We start from the raw sequence: 27,500 nt of genomic DNA, 5'->3' as shown, positions 1-27,500 counted from the left end.
CTAAATATTAGAACTCAATAACTGATGTTTGGTTGTATCTCAGCTATCTAGTGAGCAGTGCCAAGGAATTGAAGTTGAATTTGCGATTCAATAGAACCAAGGCTCTTCAGGCAATTACCACTCTAGAGTCCGCCTGGACACTCTGATGCTTTATTCCAAGAGAGCCAAGGATTCAAAGTTGGAAAGGAGAAAAAATGACAAATACACAAAGTAATCCTCATCACTTTTATCAGAGGTGTTCAGAGGGAGGGAAGTCTCAGGGCTGAGTGGGGGGCTGTTTGCATACGTCCTTGGACTTGCTAAACTGAGGAATGAAACATCTGCCATAGGCATTCCTTGGGCAGGTGGAGGCATTCCTCCTAGGGCAAAAGACAAAAGTCTAAGAGTGAAAGGTTCACACAGCAGGATAATGTCGGAAAGTCTATACTTTATAAAGATTCCCTATAAACAAATGCCACAAAGACTATGAAGCTGAGGGACAAATGGGAAAGTTGAACTATAGAAAGGAGATAGCCCCCCGTAGGGTTTTTCTGCATGAATTCAATATATCTCTGTGCAGGTGAGAGATTATGTAACTCCACACCTTCCAAGCAATTTGTCTCCTGATGGTATAATACTGGGATAATTTGACTCCCACAAGGTTCAGATTTCAGTACAAGCTGATCTCCTAGAAGCTATTTAGGCAAGCTCTGGATCCCAGGACACGAGCCCTCGACTTAGCACCATGGCGCTGGGAGGGGCCTTCAGCATCTTTATGGCGCTCTGCTTGTCTTGCCTGCTCATCCTGATAGCTTGGAAGCGAACCAGCAGGGGAGGAAAGCTGCCTCCTGGCCCCACACCAATACCATTTTTGGGGAACCTGTTACAAGTACGCATTGATGCCACATTTCAGTCCTTCCTGAAGGTTAGTGTGTCTGTTTCTTCTTACAGTGGTTAAGGCCTCAAATGGCACCGCTGAGGTCACACGGAAACTCGTCATTGTTAAATGCAGATTCAGAAGCAAACTTTAGGAAACATAGGAATCTGAAGTTACAGAATCTTAAAACCAAGGGGGAAACATCTTAGAAACATTAAGTACACTAGACTCTTGAGTACATTAGACAGAACCCTTTTGGGGGGTACTCTATTTCATGATCTGAGGATTTAGAGGAATCTTATTTCTTTAAGTACAACTTTCATATTCAAATTTTCTTAAAATTTTAAGATGCTAGACCCTAGCATTTCAAAGAGAGTGGCTGTAGATTTCCGAGTTCAGCTAGTCCCACCCCATGGTTTAAAACAACAAAACTAAGACAGACAAAATTAGGGGTATTTGCTGACCAAGGTCACAGGAGTCATTCTGTTGTTTGCTCCCCAGTAGCCCTTCCAAGCTCAGGACCTTCCTCTGGTCTACCTTTCATTGTCCTAGAATTTCTGCCCTTTACAATGCCCTGGCATGGTTCTGTCATACTCCAATTTACTCCTTCCTTCAGTTATCTTCCTTCACTCCCAGCTCCAGAAAAAGTATGGCTCTGTGTTCACCGTATACTTTGGCCCAAGGCCAGTGGTTATCTTATGTGGACATGAGGCAGTGAAGGAGGCCCTGGTGGACCAGGCAGATGACTTCAGTGGTCGTGGTGAAATGCCTACACTAGAGAAGAACTTTCAAGGTTATGGTAAGTAGCATAAATAACAACAGAAATGATTCCCGTGGACTCAGTTCAAGGGTCTCTGATAAGTGACTCATGAGAATCGCCTATACTGACTCCCTTGAGAAGGGTATGACTGCTCTGCTAATTGATGACGTCACGCAGTGTGTGCGAGGGCTGCTTTGTTTTTGAACTCCAGCAATTGGACTCTAAACTGCCTGTAGTGCTAGTTTTATAATCTCTTTTAATGGAAGACTGTGTATTATCACTTATGTACCCCCCCAACCCTTCACAGCCAAGCTTAGTTCCTATCTTCCCCTATATATATGTGCATATTCACCACAGGAACATGCTCCTATCTACCCATATCCATATGCATATATAACACAAGCAATTCTTGTCTAGTGTTACTCATGCTTCCACTCATACTTGCCCAAATTCTTCAAATACAAGAAGACTCACCTCCCTCTTTTCATCTATCTATCTATCTATCTATCTATCTATCTATCTATCTATCATCTATCAATCATCTATCTGTCTTTATATTGATACACAATTCCTCAATTCTACCCATTTATCAATAAATCCACCAAAATATATTCATTTTCTTTTGTATGCAAACATCCTACTATTCATATATCTTTCAATGTTCTATTTATCCGTGAATCTACCCATAGTTTTAGTCATACAATGAATTTTATGTCATTCACACATCTATTAGTCTTTCCATCCAGTCACTCTTCTATCCACCCATCTATGCATTCATCTACCATGTCTTCCAGCCACTATCTGTTCATCTTAACCCCTCTATCCACTAACACTTTACTCAGCCATCGACTCTTTCAACATCATAGACAGACAGACAAACAGACATTTACCCACCCATTCATCACACTACCCACCATTCTAGTCCAGAGCACTGGATGCTCATCTGGGGGACTTATGTTTGATTAACAGCACTCGAATGGGGCTCAAGGCCATCTATAGCTCCAGTTTCAGGGAGTGTGATACCCTCATCTAGCCTCCACCAATCCACTCTTCATTTATATATTTTAAAATGGTCTTATTAAATTTCCAGGCAGTTCACCAATCCACCCCTCATGTGATTTCTGCTATAGTCTTCATGTAAGGTTGCTCTTTTTGTGTAGGTGCATTGATGCACAGCTGTGAGCCTCTGTGTCCACACATATACACGTTTTAAAAAATTCAACCAATACCCAGAAAACAGAATCAGTATTTCCATTGAAGGGATAATCGCTATAGAATTCTATCATTATGCCACGCACTCTAGGCATTAAAGATGAAAATAAGTCAATCACAGCTTGCTATCCTGTAAGAAAACGTCCTTGCTGTCCCTGATTATTCCTAGTCTTATTCCCTATTCCTTCAGTCTGGAATATTTCCAAAAGAATCTTGATTTTCCATTGAGTCTTAAAGGTTGAGCTTTCATAATATTGTCTACCACAAACCTGAGCATAGAAAGGGTTCAGGAGCCTGATTACTGACCTCCTGACAGGTTTAGCTCTGTCCAATGGAGAACGATGGAAGATTCTTCGGCGTTTCTCCCTGACTGTCCTTCGAAACTTTGGAATGGGGAAGCGAAGCATTGAGGAGCGGATCCAGGAGGAGGCTGGCTACCTACTGGAGGAACTCCATAAGGTCAAGGGTATGGAGATCACGTTGGGTGACTTGGTGTTTACAGAAAACTCAGTTATGGGGAGGCGGGCCTTGGTGAGAGAAAGACTGAAATAGGAAAGGAAGAGAGTCAAGGAGAGTTCATGGAGATTTCAGGGAGATTCCATGTTACAAAGAAACTGAAAGATTCTGAGAGATAGCTTGGCCGGAAATGCTCATCCGCAGATCTCAGGGGTTTGTAACTCAAGAAAGCATATATAATTCTAGTGTGGTAGAGAAGCTTGTATCTTTTCCTCAAGAAAGAATCAAATGTTGCTATATTATACATGCTTTATTGTGATGAAGAAAACAACATAGAACTCCCCATCTTCACCATTTTTAAGGGTAGGTAGAATTTGATGGGCTGGAGAGGTGGCCCAGCTCTTATGAGCACTGGCTATTCATCCAAGAGATTGGAGTTTGATTCCTAGCACCCACATGAGACTCACAGCCATCTACAATTGCAGTTTCAGGGGACCCAATAGACTTGTCTGATACCAGGCCTGCATACAGTACAAAGACATACATATAGGCAAAACACCTACACACATATAAACATTCAATCAAATAAAAAAAAATTTTAAAGCATGGTTTGTCAGTGGTAGACATGTTCATGTCACTGTGAAACAAATGCTTAGAAGTTTCTCATCTTAAAGGTCTTTACTTACTCCCACCCATCTCTGGTGTGTGCGAGTGTGTGTGTGTGTGTGTGTGTGTGTGTGTGTGCGCACATGCGTTCATGTAAGACAGAGGAAAGAGATAGGGCAGGGGGAGTTCACTATTCAACCAAGCTAGCTGTTTTGAACTTACTTCTTACTTCAGTTAAAACTCTCTCTCTCTCTCTCTCTCTCTCTCTCTCTCTCTCTCTCTCTCTCTCACACACACACACACACACACACACACACACACACACACACACCACACACACACACACACACCAACTCTTCCCAGATCATTCCCACTTCCATACTCACCCAGCTTCATCTTCTTTCTCTCAAAATAAAATAAAACAGCAAAAATCAAAACACTATTAACAGAAAAGCTATTTTCAATAGAGACCTGCAGGAAAGGGGAAACAAGTTCCTCCAATGTAGTGTCAATGGATATATCAACCACACTCCAGAGAAGCCCCAATACCCAGAAGTAGTGGTGAACACAAAACAGACTCTGGTTTTGTTGTTGTTGTAGTTTATGGTTTGTTTTGTTTTATTACAGTTTTCAAAGGTGTCTAGTTCTGGTGTAAAATAAGGTATGGAGCTAATAAAAGTCAAAAGAAGAAAAGACAAAGGTTGAGAAATAGGGAAACAAGAAGATAAGAGACATAGACATATACCTCTTTAAAGCCTTGTCTGGATGCTCTAGACGAATAAGGAATTTACTCATGGCTTTCAATGTCCCTACACCTTCAGAAGTTATCTGCTATCAAGAATGTATGCATGGCTCTGGAGAAATTGACTCCACACCACTTACTTGACCAGCACTCTATTTTACATATAATACACTAGAGTCCTAGTGAAATATTTTTCCATATATATTTATGTTTGATTGTGTGTATGCGTGTATGTATGTTCATGTGTATGGGTGCACAGGTATGCACATGTACTCACACGAGTGCACATGTGTTTGGAGGTTGACATCAGATGTCTTCCTCAATCCTTCTCATGTCTTTTTACTGGTTTATTCATGGATTGTAGCTGTACCCAGAGTTCATCACTACCACAAATCTAGCTAGCCAGCTTTTCCCAGAGAACTCAGGTCTCCACCTCTCAAGTGTTACATCAGAAACAAGTTGCTACACTTTTTTAAAAGGTCTACATTCTTATTTGGGTGCTCAGGATTCTAACTCCAACCTAAAGGTTATAAAGCAAATGATTTGTCTTCTCCCCAGTCCCTGGAAGGATTTCTTAATAAGCTAAATGGATTTTTCAAGTAGACCTTGACTGAATTCAGGGTTTCTTTTTAAAATTAGGTTATTACTATTCCATGGGTACAGATGTTTCGCTTGCACATATGCCTGTGCACCATATGTGTGCCTCATGTGCCCAAAAGCCAGAAGATTCTTCAAAATGGAGTTACAGATGGTTCTGAGCTGCCATGTGGGTGCTGGGGATTAAAGCCTGGTCCTTTGCAAGAGCAGCCAGTACTCTTAAACACAGAGCCATCTCCCCAAACCCTCAGGTGTCTTTTTTCCCAGATATGTTCATTGTTACTTTCCATCCACCATACATATAGTTAGTTAATAGTGACAAAATACCACATTGGACTTCTCTACAATTTCTTGAGTGCTCACTCCAGACTGTAAGCCATGCCAGGCATTTTATACGCAATCATCATGTTGAACGCTCATAGATCAATTGGGAAATTTCCAAACCAGGTTGCAGTTTGGAAACGCTAGACTCAGATATGATATTGAGGCGCTCGTATATACTCATAGGCAGCAGACCTGGAGCTCTGTGCCAGTACTGTGTAATTACCTGCCCTATTTCACTCGTGAAGACTGTCTCCAAAATAGTCAGTTTCTACCCCTAGGAGCTCCCATAGATCCCACCTTCTACCTGAGTCGCACTGTGTCCAATGTCATCTGTTCCGTCGTCTTTGGAAAACGTTTCGACTATGAGGACCAGCGTTTCCGGAGCCTCATGAAGATGATCAATGAGAGCTTTGTGGAGATGAGCATGCCCTGGGCACAGGTGCTTACTAGTCACGAGGCAACTCCCTGCCCACCCTTCATTCTCAAAGCAAGCACATTCCCGAATTCTACATAGCCCTCCTCCCTTCATCCCCTGAAGGCACTTACAATTTGTCCAAGTATTCAGGAAGCAAACAGTAACAACCAAATCTCAGGCCCAACAGTAGATTATTTAGTGAGATAGGGTGTCTTGGTGTAACTTAGGCCTGCCTTCAACTGCTGATCTCTCCCCTTAGTCTCCCTTGTGCTGGAATTAAGACTGTGCCCTAGCTCCAGCCATAGACTTTAAGCCAGCTCAATGACTTTAGAATTCAGCCCATCTGGTCTCTAATGCCCATGACTGACACATGCCCCATTTGCCTCTGCCCTGCAGTTATATGATATGTACTGGGGAGTCATACAGTATTTTCCAGGAAGACACAACCGCCTCTACAACTTGATAGAAGAACTTAAGGACTTCATTGCTTCCAGGGTCAAGATCAATGAAGCATCCTTTGACCCCTCAAATCCTAGGGACTTCATCGACTGCTTTCTTATTAAGATGTACCAGGTACCTCTTCCCCTTACGCCAGTCTTTCTGTCTTCTGAAACCTCTATTCTTGCCATATCAAACCCATCTACAATGGTGTGGGGGAAGTGAGAAAAAGTATTATTTCATGTAGTTTACTTTGATCTCTAGATAAAATATAGAAACTAAAGAAATGTAATCCTCTTGCATCTTTAAAATAAACTCCCTGAAAATTAATGAAATAAGATTTATTTTAGCATGTGCTTTTTAGTATTCGTCAGAATTCTCTAGAGTAGTGGTTCTCAACCTTCCTAATGCTGTGACCCTTTAATAGGTTTCTTCATGTTATAGTGACCACGCACCATAGATTAACTCATTGCTACTTATTAAGTGTAGTTTTGCTACTGTGATGAATTGTGATGTAAATATCTGATATACAACACCTGTTGGGGTTGTGACCTACTGGTTAAGAACCACTGCTCTAAAAGAACAGAATTAATAGTGTGTGTGTGTGTGTGTGTGTGTGTGTGTGTGTGTGTGTGTGTGTGTGTGTGTGTTTAGGATTATTAGAATGTCCTACAGGTTATGGGTCATCTAGTCTACCAATGGAAGATCCAAAAATCCAATAATTGTTCGATCCATGAGGCTGGAGGTCTCAGCTGGTCCTCGGTATATGCAAGAATCCTGAAGAAGTCGGCTCCAATGCCAGTGAAGGAAATAGGCTTGTCAGCAAGAGTGAAGCCAAGCAGACAAAGAGAGAGCCAGTTTCCTTCTTCCATGTCTTTAGATAAGCTGCCAGCAGATGTGGCCCAGATTAAAATAGATCTTCTCACATCAAAGATCCAGATGAGAAGTAGGTCTTCCCACTTAAATGGATTAAATTAAGAAAAACCTCTCCAACATGTGTGCCCAGTCATTTGGGTTTTACTTAGTTCCAGATGTAGCCAAGTTAACAACCAAAAATAGCCGTTTCTAGTAATTATGTGTTAGGGAGCTTCCTTATAAACAGACAGCATGAGCTGGTCAAAACCAACTCCCAGGAGGGAGGGGGGTTGAGAGAGGGGAAAGGGGATAACATTTGAAATGTAAATACATAAAATATCCAATGAAAAGAGAGTAAAAAGTATAGTCTAGACTCTAAGACTAGGAAGGCATTCCATGTTAAAAAACAAAAGCAAAAACCAACTCCCTTTGTCTTTGTGATCATGGCCTACTTTCAAGTAAATGTTTCCTAGCCTTCATCTGTGATAGACAACATGTAGTAATTGCCTCTGTGCCTGGCTGGTTTCCAGTAACCTATTTCCCCCAGTTCTATCCATTTTGCTTCAAGGAACTATTTCCTTATTCTTCAAGACACCATTGGGTATATACCATGCTTTTTTTTTCTAAAATACACTTTGAATCTACAAAGTTTAGCATCAAGATACTTAAAATCTTAGTTTCAAGACCACCTTCCAACAGGCATATTATTGAACACCAAAAACTTGAAATTGAGAAACTTAGAAGCTCACTCTTCAAATTTGAGTTTACACTTCAAAATCACAAGTTTAGTGTCTTTGAGATGTAACAACATATGTAGTCGGCATGCCTGTGTGTTGACCATTCAAACTCTAGAAAAAGTCATTAGAGAACTCGAGTACTTGGCAGTTGAAAGCTGTGTGCTATAATGTCTTCCAAACTTTCATTCTGGATTCTGCTTCCTTTTCCCACACTCTAATTGCCCACCACAAGCACACTGGCCTCCTCTTGCCAGTCCTCTAGAGTACCAGACATGCTAGGCACCTTTGCTTACGTTGTTTCTTCTGAACTTACTTGACCCGACTTTTATTCCTTCCACAAATGCACCCCCTCTACATGGAAGAAAGAGGAAGATAAAGTGTCAAGGGGGGGTGATTCTGATAACTACCTCCTTCATTTTCAGGATAAAAGTGACCCACACTCAGAATTCAACCTCAAGAACTTGGTTCTCACCACCCTCAACCTCTTCTTTGCTGGCACTGAAACTGTGAGTTCCACGCTACGATATGGATTCTTGTTGCTAATGAAGTACCCCGAGGTGGAGGGTAAGTTTCACTCTGAGCTTCCTTGGAGGGATGGTAATATTGAAATGGTACAATCCCACAGCCTTAGCCTCTCTTCCCTCAATGACCTCAGAGCATGGGACTTTTACCTCTCTTATTGGTCCTTGCATTTATTCTTTATGGCTGTTAAGAGTTAGTAGTCTATATTTGTCATCTGACCTTTCTTGTCAGGACTTCTCAGGGTGGCTTTCACTAGACTGATACCAAGGTGTTCTCTCTCACTCTCTCTTTGCTTCTGTTCCCATGACTCCTCTTCTAACTCTCACCAACCCTCTTCTCTATGATTGAGATACACAACTACCCAATATGGATGATCCATCCAGCTATTCTCATTTCCCAGAAACCTGGAGAGAACTGCAAATTGCCCTTTGACCTTACGTTTTCCTTATGTACATAACATTGATGTCATGGATTTGAGGGTGGATCTTTTCCCTTCCCATTTCTCTTTGAGATGGGATCTCTGCATAGTCCATGCCGACCTCGGTCCCAGGAGTCTGGGATTACAAGTGTGCCTTCTCAACCAGGTGAGGCTATTTGAGGACTATTGCTCAGCTGACTACATTGTCCATATCAAACAGACTTCATGTCTGATAAGTTATAATTTGATCTGCTTAGGGAACTACAGTAATCAAAAGTCATTTCTTGCTTAAGAAATCTCTCTAGTTTGGACTTTATAACAGTCAAGTTCAAAACAAGCCTTTGGTGAATAAAAGCAACATCTGCATGTACAGTTCAACTGAAACCAGGATGTTGTTATGATCATTACTCACCCCCATGGTATTTTTAAGTAAGGATCAAATTCCCAGATGGCATTCAAGATTCTAGGCTCTATGGCTCCTACTGTCTAATGAACGTTCAAGTACCAGTGATGGCTGTCATTAAGTGTAATGAAGCAATCCAGACACATATTCTCCTGTAAGGCTCACTGTTTTTCCCAGCTCTAAAAATAGAATCCTCATCCCAAGATCCTTAATGTAATGACATCTGCAAAATGCAGGACATGGCTTGCCCTAACCTATTAACACATACATTTCCTAACCTATTAACACATACACTCCTTGGCCAGACATGTGCCTCATACCTGGAATCTGGCACATATGAGGCAGAGTAGAGAGGCACAGCATTTGAAACCTGCACAATCTAGACAGTGAATCCCAGTCCAATATGGACTACCTAGTGAAACCCTGTTGACAAAGAAATAAGCACATGTTCCCCCAAACCACAAGTAAAACAAAGACCAAACAAGGACTGCAAACATCTGATTTTCTGTCCCCTTTTCTGGTATATTTTCTGCCATTTTACAGCCAAGATCCATGAGGAGATTAACCAGGTGATTGGAACACACCGTACCCCAAGAGTGGATGACCGGGCCAAGATGCCCTACACTGATGCTGTCATCCATGAGATACAGAGATTGACAGATATTGTGCCTCTGGGTGTTCCCCATAATGTCACACGGGACACTCATTTCCGAGGCTACTTTCTACCCAAGGTGAGATTGTACCCCATTGTTGTCCTGTCACCCTTTCCTGGTTTCTCTCACTTCCTGTTTGTGTATCCCCACTCTCACTGCCCAACACAGAACTCTAATGGCCTCTTTCTGTCTCCCAGGGTACAGATGTGTATCCCCTGATTGGCTCAGTCCTCAAAGATCCCAAATACTTCCGCTACCCAGAAGCTTTTTATCCTCAACACTTCCTGGATGAACAAGGGCGCTTCAAGAAGAATGATGCCTTTGTGGCCTTTTCCTCTGGTAGGTAATTATGCCTAAATTTTCCCCAGATAAGTACTAGAATAGTCTTTCCAAGGCCTACATTGTAGAATTATAAAATCCTAAAATTCCAGATCAGGGAATATTTGAATCATTCACTTTGATGATTAGAAAAAAAAAAGTTAGAGCAGAAGATTGTTGTTTATGACTGTGATCTCAGTATTCAAATAGCAGTGGTATTAAGTTTTCAGAAGAAAGGCTAGCCTGGGCTAACAGTGAGATCTTGACTTTAAAACAATTGGAAATAACAAAAATAATAATAGTAACTGTTAGAGCAACAATACCAAACATTTAGTAAACCTAACCATAGTATGTTAAGAATCAAATTAAAAATATTTCATGCTTAGCCATATGACCCTTGTCTGAACCAGTTGTGTCTGCCATATGCTAAAAAGACGTGGCCACAAGTAACACTTAAGTGAGTGGTTCTGTATGTGTGAAAATGTAAACATTCTTATTCAAGGGCACGTGAAACTCATTTAACTTGCACGTGATACTCTTTTTCTCTGAATATTTTCAAACATTCTAAAGGATGAAAAGCATTCATACCACACAGACACAAAGCAACACATGGATTCACCTCACAAAGCTGAGGGGGCCAGCGAGTGGTCTTGGCATCATGGGATGCCTGGGGCCTGGGTGAATTACTGCACCTCTCAACCATGAGATAGAGATTGATCGCCTTCCCACTGTTGAAACGGCTCCTGGCAGTTGGGAGGTATCCTTAATTACAATTCTCAGCTTTTTCTTTTTAACTAGTATTTGATGTCCAAGGCATTTGAAACATCTTTGAGGAATTGAAGTGAACAGAGTTTTGATTTTTTTGTTCTCTGATCTGGGATGGAATTCACACACTTGGAGCAAATGCTCTCACTGAGACACATACCCCAGCCTCTCACTGGTGGGATTCAGTCAACACTCTGCTTTGATTCCCACTCAGCCCCCATGGATCCTTTGGAACCTGTCTATCTGGTTCTAACCCAGGGAGACTAGGTCGGCAAAAAAGTAGCTGCCACCTGCCCAGTCCCTCTAGGTGGCAGGTAGCAGTGGGACCCCAGTAAGTTTTAATAATGACCCCACATGGTGGATAGAGCTGTGGGCTGAGATGCTGAGGAGCCCGTCGAGGTTGCGTGGGATGGTTATGGTAGGGCCATGGCGCACACCGCTTCCATCTATTGTGTCTACAGGAAAGCGCATCTGTGTCGGGGAGGCCCTGGCTCGTATGGAGCTCTTCCTCTACTTCACCTCCATCCTTCAGAGGTTCTCCTTACGTTCTCTGGTGCCTCCTGCTGATATCGACATCGCTCACAAAATCTCAGGCTTTGGCAACATCCCCCCAACATATGAGCTCTGCTTCATGGCCCGCTGAGTGCCCACTTCGAGACCAACCAAGAGTCAATTGAGAGAGGAGCTCTGCTGGAGTTCACGCACACCCGATCTCCCTCCAATCCTCCCTACTCATCTAAGAGAAGTCGCTCTCATTGCTGTGCTGAGACCAGGGGTCAGGAGAGGTGTCTGCAAAAACATGGCTGGATGGTATCAAGCAGGGTTCTAGCCGCAGTCTCGGTTTCGGAGAGGCCTGAATTTCTCAACCTTGGTCTCGGTGGGCAGCAAACTTACAGATACTGTGGGTTTACATAATCTATTGACTTTGCCCTGATATTGACCAGAATGTACTCCGCAATTCTTTCCTGTTTGCCTTTATTTCTCCTCCCCAATAAAGAACTCAAGACTATTGACCATAGCAAGCTTACTGAGTATCATGTTCTATTGACAGTTCTATTGTCAGAAATAGTTAAGGACTGAGAAAGCCAAATAGCAGTATGCACAGACCCAGAGAGCAATCAATCCAAAAACTGTTCCTTGAATCCAGTTAAACAGAGCCTTTCTACACCCCTACATAGCAACTCAGAGTGACATAGACTTTGGTTGGCTGCATTAAACTTACATAACATATTTAAACTGCCCCCCAAACAGAAGTTTATTATAGGCAGAATTTTTTTAGTGCAGAATGGAGGGTGGAGGGTCATTATAGAGGAGAAACAGAAGCTCCCACGGAGTGCAGACCTGGTTTTTTCTTTCTTTAGTTTCCAAGGGTGTCTTCTCCTTAAGGTGAAGTGTAAGTCAGAAGTAGCAATTCCCTAGCTCACACAGGGATCCCATGCTGGTTTGGTCACCCTGTGTGGCATCAGGCATGTTAGCTGGCTCGGTGCTTGCCCTCACTATCATCTCTCTAGCTAAACATGCTTTCCTGATGCCACACCCTGCATCCTGTTTGGAATATATCTCGTTTAGTCCCAGATTCTGCAATTCTCTCTCCACAGTTCTATCAGCTTGATCAGTGTTGACGAAACTCTCCCTCATATTCACTAACTCCATCGATATTTATCAAATGCACAGGCTGTGTCCATCAATGGATAAAACAAGCAAAAACTCTCCATGGAGGGACAATGTTTTGATTCAGTGGAAACTGCTACACCATGCTGTGTGTGACTCACGATTACTGGGAATTTTTTTAATTGGCTCCGATCACACCATGAGCTAAAAAGAAAGACTGGGGTATGGGTAAGAGTCAAGGACTGCGTTAGCAGTGGGCAAAGTGTTATGAGAGAGTTTTAAAGTCTTGAAACTGAAACATAGCAGAAATTAATATTTTATGATGTGTATAAAAACTATATGAACAAAGAAAAAGATTAGTGAGGCATAAGATATATACAGAGAGCTTACTGCACTGAAATACAGGCTGAAAAGCAAACATATTTTATAATATTTGCATTTATCTTCAGTAATTTTCTGCACACATAGAATGTACTTTAATGGTGTGGACTGCCATTCCTCCCCAGTACTCCTGCTCACTCTCTCTGGAATGTTCCATCTTCCCAGTACCCTTCTAAATTGCCCCGTTTCAAGCCTCTTTTAAAAAGAAAAGTAACCCACTAATAGTGGATTAAGTAGGGTTCCTTGCATGCACAGGATTTGAGAGTTAGTAGATAGTGTAAAGTGACCACACCCCTGAGTAAAAAAAAAAAAATGGCTTCTCCTTTCCCAGTAACCACTCACTACCCATAGGCCTCAGCTAGGAGTGGAGTCGCATATGCCCCTCCACACATGGGCTGGAATGTTGGCAGGCTATATCTTGTGCAGATAAACATAAACACAGAGAGTTTGTGAGCACAGTGGTGGTACCACATCCACAGCATCCCCCCATCATCTGACTCTTACATTTGCACCATCCCCTCATCCACAGATTCCATGGGGATGGAGGGATATAAAGGTCCCACCCAGCACCAGATTTGAATACTCAACAGTCATTTATTCCCAACACTTTGAGAAATTCCAGATCTCAGCATTAACCTCTAATCATGGCAAAAAAGGAATTTGTCTGACTGAGATTGGCAGCAATACTGAACTATGGGTGTAAACACGAATACGCAGTTTGATTCCACTGCCATTTAGCAAGGGAACAGTACTACATCCTTCCCTGGGGCCCACACCTTTCTGAACCTTCGGCTTTTAACCTGGTTTACAGTACCAGCTATGAATACCCTCCTGTGAAGTGGGCCTCGCATTGAATCTAAAATGGTAGTTACTACTGTAACGCACATGCCACTGTTGTACCAGTGGGTTCAGCCTGCCTGGTGGTTCATTACTGTAGCACACAGGGTCCACAGCAGCGTAAGACACTTCTCTACCCCAGCAGCCTGCACAGCACCTGCCGGCATGGTGAAAACCGCCCAGCAGGGATGAAATCTCCAAATTGATTTTTCTATACATCACAAGAGCGTGAGGTGTCTTCAGCACAGAGTCTTACTACCTAGTGCTGACAGAGAACTCAGAACAGTGGCCATATCTTTACTGTTTGGGTGCTTCGGGGGCCTCCCTGATGAACAAATGGGGGAGGCGGTGTTCTGTGCCCAAGATTTCACTTACCAGCCAATGACTTATAGAAACATCATCATCCACCCATGCAGGGTACCTTCATTCAAACTCTCTTTTTTCTTTTAAATTGTATTTTTTTTTAAACTTATGTGGTAATGGTTTCTATATGGCTTGTTCATAAAGCCTCAAGTTTTGTAGACCCTCCCCGAGTCCTCACCCTTCACCTGGTTTTCACCCCACCCTGTCTAAACCGTTCCTCTCACAGTGTCTACCCATCACGTGTTTTATTATCCCCTTCAAGACCACATCTCATGTATCTTTTCTTGATTCCTGGCACCTTCCTGACAATCACTCCAACTAAAACACATGAATCTGAAACTTTAAACTGGCCCCTATATGAGGGAAAATATATGGTGCTTAGGTTAGTCCACTAAATATAATATATTCTGAAACTCTGACATTTTTATTTTTCTTTAGCACAGAACAGAAGCCCACTGCATGGACGTACCGCATTTTCGCTACCCAGCCATCAGTTGATACATCTCTAGACTGGATTCCCCTTCCCAGCTATTGTAAATAAAACAGCAACTAACATGGATGTTCAGGTTTCTCTCTGGTGGGATTTGAAGTCCTTTAGGTCTATGCCCAGGACTAGCATAGCTAGGTCAGTCCTGGGCTTTGTTTTTATGGTGCTTGAGAACTCTACGTTGATTTCTAGACTGAACTCCCACTTGTTAGCATTATGTAATGAGTTTCAACACTTGGGTTTTAGACACACCCGAATCGCTGTAAATTGTATAACCTGCCCAGTTGTTTGTTTGGAATGGCCTGGCCTTGTAGCTCAGTGTTGAATGGAACTCCCAATCCTTTGACCTCAGTCTCCCCAGTGCTGGGATTACTGCTAAGTGTTACAGTGCTCAGTGCCTTTTTGATGTCTTTGCCCCCCTTTTTTAAATGTTCTTGATTATTTTGGTTTAGAGATAAGTATGTCAGTCTTTATTGGTCTCTTTTTATAAAGGGTGGAACACTGAAACTGGTTCACACGTAATCCAGGCCGGCTTCAAACTCTCTATGTTGTTCTTCCTCTCTCTATCTCCAGAATGCTGGGATTACAAGCATGCATCATGACATCTGGGTTCCTCATGAGTCTTAAAACTCTGTGTGTGTGTGTGTGTGTATGTGTGTGTGTCTGTCTGTCTCTCTGTCTCTCTGTCTCTGTCTGTGTCTGTATGTTTACTGGGAATTAAACCCAGAGCCTCATGCATCACAAGTGAGGACTCTACTAATGAGCTACAGCCTCAGTTAAATTCAGATTCATTTATTCAGTCAGTCATTCAGTCATTCAGTCATATTCTCTCTCCCCTCTATGAATGCATGCCAGTGTGTGGGTATGCAGAGGCTGGAATAGGATATAAGGTGTCTTTTCTATTGCTCTCCACCTTACTGCTTTGACATAGGACTTTTCCCCCCCGGACTGGAAGATCACCATTTCAGCCAGACTTGCTGGCCAAGAAGGAAGCTCTTGGGATCATCTTGTCTCTACCATCCAGTACACATGCAGCCATGCTTAGCTTTGATGTGATTGATAGGGATTCAAATGTAAAGGTCAGCGTGCTGACAGGGCAAATGTTCTTACTCACTAGACAATTATCCCAGCCACCAGATTACTTAAACAACTTCTTAAAACATAGACGTTCTCTCTGCACCTTGATGCGCCCTCTCTCTCTCTCCCTCCCTCCCTCTCTCTCTCTCTCTCTCTCTCTCTCTCTCTCTCTCTCTCTCTCTCTCTCTCTCTCTCTCCCCCACATCCTTCTCTTCACCTTCTTGAACTTAGCAGAGAAAGGTGTAAAAACAGGTAGAGACAAAATTCCTAACTAATCCCTGAATTACAGGGAGTGCCAGTTGCGTGTTGTGCTTTTTCCCAGGACTTAAGGCCCTGCTCTCTAACTTGCCATTGAACAAGACTGGCTCAGAGTCAAAACTACGGCCCAGGACTGACTCATTGACACTACAGATTAGGAACTATTGAAGTCTCAAATTCAGTGGAAAACCAATGATATCAGTGATGCCAGAAGCAGAGCCAAACTCCCAGAGAAAATCCGACACCATCTGTCCTTATTTAATGGTTAAAATGAAGTGGATTTATCTTTTCAAACTGAGCACTGTGGGAATCAATTTTACCTGAGCCTGTTCTTGCTCCTTTAGTATTTCCATCTCAATCCAAATGAAGTGGTAGAGGGACCTAGTGTTGCAAACAGAGAGACCCAGACTCTAACCTTGACTGTGTAGTTTTCCAAGTTGATGAGCTCAGTTTCTTCATTTATAAACTAGAGATAATTTCACCCCTCATAAAGATGTCAAAATTAAACTGAGGACCAGAGAGTCAGATTAGTGGTTGAGAGCACTGGTTGCTTTTCCAGGGGATCTAGATTCCATTCCCATCATATATGTAGTGGCCCATAACCATCTGCAACTCCAATTCCAGGGATCTGATCCCCTGTTCTAGCCTCAAAGGGGTCAGTCATGCACACGGTACACAGTCCTACATGCAGACCGAACACTCAAACCCATAAAATAAAACTAAAAGGCACTGTGTGTCTATCACCTTTAATATCACTTAACTACTCTGGCAAATCATTATACGTGTTACATGAATTATAACAGGGTAACCCCTAAGACTGTCTGCTTAAGTAGTAAGTTTGAAGCTCTAACAGCTAAACCCCATTATCAAAGGCATCGTGGAGCTGGTCTCCACCAGTTGTCACTTCTTTTGAGGATGGGTCCTATTTCTTCATATCTTCATACACTTCCTAAGCTTGGATTTTCAACTTGTAAAAGCTCTAGAGTTCTGTTATGTTCTATTGAAGAATATTGATTCACCATTTTTTCTTTAGAAAGCAATTAACATAGCTAAAGCAAAACCCCTAGCACTGAAATTTAGCCTCGGTGCTTTTAGTCCTAGCTGTAAGTTTTCCAGTTCATTAGTACCTTAACAATCAGTTAGAAATTTGGTCCAAATTTATGCATAGGATGTGGTCATGTCTCATTTTCTCTGACTCTTTCTTTATAGAGTTTCAACCCCCACTATCAACCAGTGCTATAGTCAACCACAATGTCTTCTGTTGCTTGGATCTAGAAATTCGAGAAAAAACAAAGTTTCTATCTGGGTTTCTGCTATCCCAGAAGGTGCCACTCATGGCCTGCCCTTAGAACAAAACCAACCAAAAGCAAAAGCGAGGAAATCCCTTCACCCAACTCTGTCACTATCTGCTTTTTCTGTTACTAGAAAATTCAGCCAACTGGTGAAGATTTTAAAGTCCTTTTTCATAGTGTGTAGTTATTGTTCGCTTGATTCAACCAGAATGCACTCAACCACTGCCGGATATGGAAATACCCTTAGAGTATTTGCAACATCTTCATCCTCATAAAAAAAAATTATGTTCAAAAGACAAACATCACATAATCTCACATACATTCTCACATACATGGACAGACTTAGAAATCTGACCTCACAAGGGGAAAAAAAAAACAGGATGACAGAGGCTAGGACAGGAGAGGTGTCGTTCAACAGATGGGAATATCAGTTAGGCAGGAGAAATAAACAGTTCTATTGTACAGCATGAAGGCCATAGTTAATAATAAGGTATCCTGTTCTAGATTACTCCTGAGATTCTTAGTGTTCTCACACAAAATCCTATGTAATACAATACATATGCATTATTCTAATTACCCTGATTGAGCCATTCTACAGTATATAACATATCAAAACATGGTGTTGTATGCCTTAAATATATCCAGTTGTTATTTGTCGATTTAAAAAAGGTCTTAAGTGGGAGGAGATAGTAGAATACATGTGACATTGAAGAAGAGGACCATGGGAGTGGGTGGGGCATATTGGTGGGGGAGTAACAACAGAGGCACAGCCAATACAAAGTGTATATGAAAGTGCTACAATCAGCAAACCACTGAACTGAGAATAGGACCCCCATTGAAGGAATCAGAGAAAGAACTGGAAAGCTTGAAGGGGCTCGAGACCCCTTATGAACAACAATGCCAAGCAACTAGAGCTTCCAGGGACTAAGCCACTACCTAAAGACTATACATGGACTGACCCTGGACTCTGACCTCATAGGTAGCAATGAATATCCTAGTAAGAGCACCAGTGGAAGGGGAAGCCCTAGGTCCTGCTAAGACTGAACCCCCAGTGAACGTGATGGTTGGGGGGAAAGGGGCAATGAGGGGAGGAAGGGGAGGGGAACACCCATAAAGAAGGGGAGGGGGGGATTAGGGGATGTTTGCCGGAAACCGGAAAGGGAATAACATTCGAAATGTAAATAAGAAATATTCAAGTTAATAAAAAAAAAAAAGAAAGTGCTACAATGCAACCGTTTTGATATATGATAATTACATTGATTTTGCGTCTTAACACTAGAAAATGTGTCAAATGTCATTTTAAAAACATAAGGCACGGGGCTGGAGCCATGGCTCAGCAGTTAAGAGCACTGTTCTTCCAGAGGTCCTGAGTTCAATTCCCATGGTGGCTCACAGTCACTTACAATGTGTTCTAATGCTGTCTTCTGGCATGCAGATGTACATGCAGATAGAGCACTAAACACACACACACACACACACACACACACACACACACACACACGACATCAAAAGTCTTGGCGTCTTGGCACCATGGGTGCTTCCCAGTCCTACGTCAAGGAGTGGGTGTACCATAGAAGATCTCAGCTCCCAGGGAAAGTGCTGACTACAGTGACAAAGACGAGCAGCCTCAGTAGTGCTATATGAATAAATATAATATATGTGTATATTATATACATATATATAATAATTAATAAAAAAAGAGAATGTGAATTTGAAAGAGAGCACTGAGGTGATTGGGTGTGCTTGGATGGAGGAAAGGAAATGGGAGAAATGACGTAACTATATTATAATCTGAAAAGTAAGACAAAAAGTGGGGGTGAGGGGAAAACCTGAGAGCTGAAGGGGCCATAAAAATTAAAGCAGATATGAAGATTGCCAAAGCAGGTGGGGCGTCACCTCCAGCTGGTGGAGAATCATGTTTGTAAAACCAGTTAGGCAGTCCTCAGATAAAAGGTGCTAAAGTTTAACAGCCAGCAGCAGAAAAGAGGGAGGAGGAGGAGGAGGAGGAGGAGGAGGAGGAGGAGGAGGAGGAGGAGGAGGAGGAGGAGGAGGAGGAGGAGGAGGAGAGGAGAGAAGAAGAAGAAGAAGAAGAAGAAGAAGAAGAAGAAGAAGAAGAAGAAGAAGAAGAAGAAGAAGAAGAAGAAGAAGAAGAAAAGAAGAAGAAGGACAGACCTTACCGCCTGGTCAGGTGGGCACTCCTGAGGCTGCAGAGCGGAAGAGACCACCAACACTGCCCACCCCTGCCCACATCCCTGGCCCAAGAGGAAACTGTACAAGGCCTCTGGGTTCCTGTGGGGGAGGGCCCAGGAGCGGCAGGAGCCCTGCCTGAGACACCGCCGGAACCTGAAGGAAACAGACCGGATAAACAGTTCTCTGCACCCAAATCCCGTGGGAGGGAGAGCTAAACCTTCAGAGAGGCAGACACGGCTGCGAAACCAGAAGAGACTGCTCTCTGCACACATTACTGATGCCAAAGGCAACAACCGGGATACTGGCGGAACTGTGGTGCAGCCGTGTGCTCGTCAGAGGCGGAAAGAATAGACTTGGCCACTGCCGCCGCAGAGAGCCCCTGGGCAGCACCCCGAGAGCGAACTTGAGCCTCGGGACCACAGGTAAGACCAACTTTCTGCTGCAAGTGACCTGCCTGGTGAACTCAAGGCACAAGTCCACAGGAACAGCTGAAGACCTGTAGAAAGGAAAAACTACACGCCCGAAAGCAGAACACTCTGTCCCCATAACTGACTGAAAGGGAGGTAAACAGGTCTACAGCACTCCTGACACACAGGCCTATAGGACAGGTTAGCCACTGCCAGAAATAGCAGAACAAAGTAACACTAGAGATAATTTGATGGCTTAGAGTTTAGAACTGTAAGCAACAGAAAATCATGCTGGTAACCGTCTTGTTGATATCTGTTGTAACAATTTGGCTGACAGCATTCATAACTCCATTTGCTTAGTTCAGTCTGGATGACTTGTCTGTTAGTAGAGTCGGTATTTAAGTCGCCTATTATCAATGTGTGAGGAATGTAAGGATTGCTTCAGTAATGTTTCTTTTACAAATTTGACAACCTTGCATTCATGAATAGATCTTAAGAATTGAAAGATTACAGGCAGTGTGACTAGGCTCATTAAACCCAGCACTCAGGAGGCAGGAGGCAGGCAGATATCCATGAGTTGAGTGTCAGCTTGATCTACAAAGCTAGTTCCAGACAAAGCCAGCCTATACAAAGAAATCAGGTTTCAACAAAACAACAAACAAATGCAAAACAAGAACAACAAAGAATTGAAATGTCATCTTACGGATTTTTCCTTTGGTGAATATGAAGTGTTCTTCCCCATCTCTTCTGATTAAGTTTGGTTTGAAGTCTATTTTGTTAGATATTAGAATGACTATACTGGGTTGCTTCTAAGATTTATTTCTTAGAAATCTTTTTTCCCAACCCTTGATAAATGATGTAATTGCTGAGGTCTGTTGGCCATGGCAGGAATGGTATTGACAGTTCCTGCTCAAAACAGATTCCACAGGGCATGGGCATGGTTATACATTTTCAATGGTTGTTGTGAGCGTAAGTCTTGTTTATATAATGTACATATTTTCACATTACCCTTCCAAGAAATCCGCCAATGTTATTAACTCCATGATAATCAGAGTTTACAGCTAAGGTGTGACTGATTTCTCAAAATATAAATACTGAGACCATGGGACAGCCCTCAAGGCTGTGGAAAACGCTAAAAAAACATGAGTTCAAAATATACTTTCAACTATAAAATATAAAGATAAGTTAATAGGAATTACAAGGAGCCTAAGGATCTGAAGGAATGGAGGCAGCTGAACCAGGAGCTGGATTGTCAGACAGTGTTAGCATTTGAGTTCAAGCTCATTCCCTGCAGTTGCCCGGCAACAAGCCAGGTATGCTTGACTCACAATAAAAGGGGCTGCTTGCAAGCTTGGGTTTAGGCAAGGATGGGGCAGGGAGCAAAGGAATAGAGGCTCCCAACTTAGTTAGAAGATTCTTCCGCACAAGGGGGTATAGGATATGCTGCCACTACCAAAAAGGAATAGGGAGATGTTACCCTAAAATGTAACCATGTTAGGGTCTGGTGAGAAAGGTAGTTATCTCCTACCCTGACAATAGGGGGAATGAGATGGGGAAGTGGTCTCAAAACTCCGTCAGGACTAAAAAGTGGTTCCACTGTCCAAGGGAAGGAGATGGGAAGCTGTCTAAGATACTATGATGACCTACCTAGCCAGTTACCTGCCAGTGATGCAGCAATAAGCATGAAGTCACCTCAGTTGTCCATAGGTGTTTAGAAGATTGACTGGAGGATTATCTGGGAGTGATGCTCCTGTCCTTTGCAGTCAAGTGGGTAATCAACAGCCTAATCTCCTCCCCGAGATGGCAATTTGTGACATGGACCTCAATTTGTGATTAGGGTGCCTGCCCAATGACCTTGTTGATCATACTTGTAGCAGGAGCTTGATGGTCTCTGAGCCCAAAGACCAGGAGTCTGGTGGCGGACTGAGGCAGTCGGATTCTATCTCTGCTAAAATACCACCTGGAAAACTATAATTCCCATCAGGGGTCTTGGTTGCACCGTCTCAGATCCAATTTTATATGTTCCATATGTTTGATGAGTCTTACTACCTCACTCTGCCCCAAACTTGCCTGCCTTTCATCAGGAAGCAACTATTAGTGAGAATCATATGCACACTGTGGAAAGGAAGTCATGTCCGAAATTTCTGTAGTAAAGGCAGAGGGATAGAGGTAGAAGAACCCTCTGTCTGCTTCCTGCCTGAGAAAGTTCACCGAGAGAAAGAAACACAAATTATTAGGCCATTACCCCAGCAATTTCTTAGCACAGCCTGTGCCTCAGGGTGTCCTGGGCTGGGGTGGGGTGGGATTAACATGGCCCTAGAGCAAGTGATGGGAGGGTTGTTAGGTGCTTGCGTGGTGATTAGCCACCTGCAGCTGGCACAGGAGGAGGGCAGGGGTCTGAAAAGGTCAAGCAAGGAGGCTTCTGGCAGTTCAGCAAGAAGCTGATTGGGTGGTTTAAATGCAAAAGAAACAGGTCTGAGGCGAAAGGAGGTGTCCATTAGCTGGATGGTGGAGGTTGGTGTTATCTGGTGGATGTTTCAAAGGAGAAGCTGTTGTAAACAAGAACAGGAGAGGAAGCTGACAAGAGAAGGCTAGTTAGGCCTCTTCTACTTTCTCTACTTACCACATGTATAAAAGAAGATCCTGAAGTAACTGGATCTAGTGTGCTAACATGTGGTCAGCTGAGCCATTGTCTAATGGGTACTGAATCAGACTCCACTTAGGTGTACCAACTGGTGATGCCCTCAAGTGGGCAGTCTCAGAGATTTAGACTTTTCTCCAGACACATCTCAGGGGATCCTGGAAGCCCAGTAAAAGACAAAGAGTCAGTTTGATGATGGGGTGGCTTTATCGAACGTTCTGTCTATAACTGCAAGCCACCTAGGCCTAGGCTTGAATGGTTGCAAGAGCCTGGGTGGTGGGTGTTATAGAATGCGCTGAGAGTGAATAAGAAGGTTGAAGTCTCATCCTGTGCATTGGCTAGGAAAGGCAACTATATTGACTTAAAGAACCTTTGCCCATAGAGGTTGGTTAGACCTTTCTGAGGAACCGGCCCTCTATGCTGACTAAGAGAAGACTACTAATTCAACAATGCTTGTAGTGAGAAAGCCCATTGGTTGATAGCTGGAAAGTGGAGCTGTGCGGTGGTGGACCTGTCTGAATGAGGTTTGTTCCAGGGGTCAACCCACATGAAGCCAGCCCACTTGGTAGAGGTCTATGTGCCCTGATGGGAGCAGCCTACATGTGGAGTCTGTGTCCCACAGCAGCAGCAGCTCATGTGGTGAGGTCTGTGTGCCCCAGTGGGTGCCAGCCCTGCAGCCAGTGGTGGCAGAAACGCGGGCGTTGCAGGGGCAGCAGTGGTGGCAGGGGCATGCGGGGCAGCAGTCCCGTGGCAGTGATTGCAGTGGCCTGTTGGTCACAATCCCCTCGCCGAGCCAAGCCCGCCACGTAACCCAGTCTCAGGAATGTCAAGCCCACTTACACCTCTGGGACACCTCCACCCAACAGTGGTCCAGTCTTACTTTACAACTTCTGTCTTCAATGTCTCCTATCAGTTACACCTGCAACTTAATGGTTGAAATGTAGGAGGTTATTAGTAGTGAAATTGGTCCCGTCCCAAAAAAGACCTTCCCACTTGCTTAGTTTTTATAAGTCATTGTTGTTTTTAAAGTTTGAGGGTTTTGACTTGAATATAGACTTGCCTCTTCTTTGTGCCCCTCCCTCGCCCTTTGCCTCCTCCCAGTCTCCCTTGAACCCCGGAAGTAGTAAGCAGTTCCGCCAGTGGGTTATGGCATCCAGCACTACATGGGCAGAACCCAGGTTCAGTGATCCCCAAGTCTCCGCATTCAAATGTTGTGGTTAGAATGGCAGCTCATGTCCCATGTTAGACTGGCCACCAGGCCAGCAAGAACCCACAGGAGAGGCTTATTTGGGGAGAACCTGGATAAGAAAAGGACAAGGTGTAAGAGAAGGAAGAGATGGAAGAAAAAGGAGAAAGAGAGCAGAGAGAGGGAGGGAGGAGGAGACACCTTTCTGCCTGCTATTTGGCACATGATGTAATCACATGCACTCCATTAAAATCGACTCACCCAGGTGGAATGTTTCAAGCAGGCAGATAGAACTGGGAATCTATGGCAGTTGCCATGGCAACAGGTGTGCTGCCAGGGTCTGACCTCATGGTTACTAGTACATCACCACTGGACTTGAGGTGATCAAAATTCATAAACTGGAATGGCACCATAAAGTCGGTCTGATGCCAAAAGTAAGAGATATTTGTGCTACAAAGGCAGGTGCAGATTCCTGAGTTCAAGGTCATGGAACCCTAGAACAGTCCAGACCCAGGTGTGTAGGCCTGTAGAATGGTGTTCTAAGGGTAACCCACCCATTATTTTCTCACCTTGCGCTAACAAAAGCAGCATTTCATTCTTTTGCAATGTTAAAAGAAAATGTTGTCTCTAAGAACTATTGGCTAGCCTTGTAGGAGTTCACTAGAACAATTAAAGAGAATGGTAAATGACTGGATTGATGTGTAAATAAAAGACTGAATTGATATGTAACAAAAGATCGTACTGGTCTGTAAGGACCTGAGCTATCTAGACTGTCTGGAGATTTCTGAGAAGCGTGGAGAGGTAGAGGGAGGTAGGAGAGAGGGAGGAGGGAGGGGGAAGGAAGAGAGACCCAATAGTTCTTTAGAATGTTTTAAGAGCTAATACAGCTTCTTCAGAAATGTCTGGCTTTCTGTTTTGATCAGAAACCATAATTGCTTCTTTTTAGGATTTTTCCATGTGAGCTTGGACTTGGTCGGAAACCAAAATCTTCTAAACCTTTTCTGACTTTTGATTGGAAAAACCTAAGGAGCGTCTCGAGATCATTAGAAATTTTTCTAGCATGAGAGAGCTGCCCTAGCAGAAAGTCGCCTTGGAATAGGGAACTGCTCTTAGCAGAAAGGTAATTCAAAGCAGACAGATCCAAGGGCTACAGAGAGCTATCCAGGAGCTATCTTACGCAACTTAGGCCACTCAGTTTAAAACCCATTTATTTACTGTGTCATTATTTCACTGCTCCCAACACCCCCTTCTCCAGGAACCCTTCCAAGCCGAGGTTGGTCCTTGGCAGGTAAGGCTCCACCTTGCTGTTGAAGTGCCTCAGGCGGTGGTAGGACGGATTCCTCTCAACCACCTCGCCTGCCTCAATGGTTTTTTTGGAGGTTGAGCCAGCTGATACGAGAATTGCAAACCAATGATTAATTTTGTGCCCAGCTACAAAAGGCAGTGTGTGTGTGTGTGTGTGTAAGTTTCCTTCTTTGTCTTTGCATTGGTGTAAGATTATTTCTATGTTCATTTGGGGTATAATCTCCTTTACGGAAACTTTCTTTCAATTTTATAGGCCACTGACAATTTTTTTTTATGGTATTGAACTCAACGGAACTGTCACATATGGTGATTTTGATGCAGTGTGAGCTGGGCACGAAATTGTCTCAACTGCAGTTTTATCTGCAGGACGCTCATCCATTCCTTCAATTGGAGGCTGAGTTAAAAATTTCTAAGCATATTACCACCTTTCTGAAGCTTTTAATATTGAAGTTTATTTAACTAATACTAACAGCATAAAATAATTACGTACTTTTTTTTCTGCAATTATTCCATTACTGTGATTTTAGCCATGTAACTTTCAGTTAGAACATTTTTCTTCTATGAGCTAATAAAGTTACTATTTCAAGCTTGGGATTCTTATTATTTTAGGGTTTTACCTTTTCTATAGTCTGACCCTCAGATGCTTAGTCAGGATACTTTTTAGATTTACATTTTATTCATTTTCCAGTCATAATAATCTGTTTTCCATCTCAGCATTTGTTGAGTCACCCAGTCTATTGATTTTCCAGCTCATTTCCATTGCTTTCTTATTGCTCTTATTTCCATATTTAGGCTGCAATGATTTGATCAACTTTTCTAATTTTTGTTTTTCTTGGTTTTCATTGAATTTATTCATTTCTCCAATTTCCTTAAGGATTTCTTCACTAATAATTCCCCATTATTTAAATAAAGGTATACTGAATCACGTAGAATAAAAAGTGAAATTTTGTGTTTCATTGCCAGTCTATAATTGTACTTCAATTAGTAATAATCAAAACAATTTCAATGTTTTCATTGGATGGATATTTTATTCCCTAGTTTTTGCTTCTTCACCTTAGCCTTATGTATCCTGTAGTTTGAGCAAAGAATGCTCCAAGTCAGGGTCATCTTCTGGTGTCAATCAGGAGTTCATTAGTTTAGATACTGCAACAAAGAAGGGGCTTGGATATAGAGCTCCACTTTGATAGGGAGGTGTGCCTATGGTCTTCTGGGCAAAATGTAAATGCGTGTCTGCAAAAAGAGGATAAATCAGTAAAATGACCACTGCAATTTTGCCCATATTTTATTATTCTGAGAGGGCATTCAATTAACAATCAACGTATTTTTATTTTATGATCATAGATAGTTGGCGATAAGGCTTTAAATACTTCAATAAATACCTCTTTGCTAGAATTTACGGAGGAAGCTATACATAGGATTTGACATGATGATAATTAATGATGGAATCTGCAACTTCACAACTACAGACCATTTCAGTTTTGTTGATTTGTGTATTAAGTTTTTCATTTATTTTCCAGGTTTCACCACATGCAACTGTGCTGTGTTTGGAGCTCTACAGGTAGACCAGGCTGTTTTCAAACCTGCTAGAGTACTCACTCTGCCTCTGTCTCTGGAGTTCTGGGATTAAAAGCCTTGAGCTACAAGGTCTGACCCCAAGAATTTGTTTGTTCAGCTGAGAGATGGTTCAGAGGTTAAGAGCACTGTCTGCTCTTCCAGAGGTCCTGAGTTCAATTCTCAGCAACCTCATGGTGGCTCACAACCATCTGTAAATCAGATCTGGTGTTCTGCCTGTTTCTGCAGGTACACATGCAGCAGAAATTTATGATGTATACATAATAAATAAATTTTTTTAAAAAAAGAATTTGTTTGTTTGAAACAGGCCTCTACAGTCTCTTGGCTGTCCCAAACTTCTCTGTAGAGCAGATGGTTCAGAACCCAGAGATCTACTACCTCTGCACCTGAGGCTGGGATTTAAAGCACGGCGGTCACCCGCTCAATAAGAATTCTGCAAAGGATTGAGCCTAGTGGTAGAGCACCGCCAGTGCTAATAAGGCCCCAAGGTTCACCTCAAAAGTAGAAAAAGGAAAAAAAGAATTTTACAATTATTATTTTCATAAAACACTTGTTAAAATAAAAAAGATGGCTTGTTTAATAATTATTTTTAAATTATGATTTAAATAACACTTAAATGCAGTAAGTACTTGCTATGTTGAGTTCATTAGAGTGTTCATCTTGAATTTCACCTATTTTAGACAGACCTGGTCACTGGAGTCCTTGGCTACATTTGAAAACCAATATTAACATAAAAACTAGGCAGTACTGCAAAATGTTAAGGCCTCAAATGAGATGAGCCTGCTCATGAGCACACACAACTGAACGAAGCACGAT

The 27,500-nt window shown here is 42.7% G+C and overlaps 2 protein-coding genes across 4 annotated transcripts in view; both read left to right on the top strand.

Moving 5' to 3' along the window:
* Hpse2 (heparanase 2 (inactive)) overlaps positions 1–27,500 on the top strand; it is a 1,004,606-nt gene that overhangs the window by 348,882 nt on the left and 628,224 nt on the right. The gene's annotated exons all lie outside the window — the stretch shown is intronic.
* LOC116891188 (cytochrome P450 2G1) lies at positions 725–12,094 on the top strand. Its single transcript, XM_032892008.1, has 9 exons — positions 725–904; positions 1,493–1,655; positions 3,145–3,294; positions 5,832–5,992; positions 6,365–6,541; positions 8,421–8,562; positions 9,885–10,072; positions 10,192–10,333; positions 11,539–12,094. The coding sequence occupies exons 1-9, from the start codon at positions 725–727 to the stop codon at positions 11,718–11,720; spliced, it is 1,485 nt and encodes a 494-aa protein (XP_032747899.1). The 3' UTR covers positions 11,721–12,094.

Source organism: Rattus rattus, chromosome 2, assembly GCF_011064425.1.
Source record: "Rattus rattus isolate New Zealand chromosome 2, Rrattus_CSIRO_v1, whole genome shotgun sequence".
In the NCBI taxonomy this organism is placed as follows: Eukaryota; Metazoa; Chordata; class Mammalia; order Rodentia; family Muridae; genus Rattus; species Rattus rattus.
The sequence above is the reverse complement of the archived record's forward strand: the minus strand, read 5'-3'. Positions and strand labels throughout refer to the sequence as shown.

Coding starts and splice junctions, on each gene's coding strand:
- LOC116891188 (XM_032892008.1), top strand. CDS start 725: ATGGCGCTGGGAGGGGCCTTCAGCATCTTTATGGCGCTCTGCTTGTCT. Junction 6,542..8,420: donor TTCTTATTAAGATGTACCAG/GTACCTCTTCCC, acceptor CTTCATTTTCAG/GATAAAAGTGACCCACACTC. Junction 8,563..9,884: donor GAAGTACCCCGAGGTGGAGG/GTAAGTTTCACT, acceptor GCCATTTTACAG/CCAAGATCCATGAGGAGATT.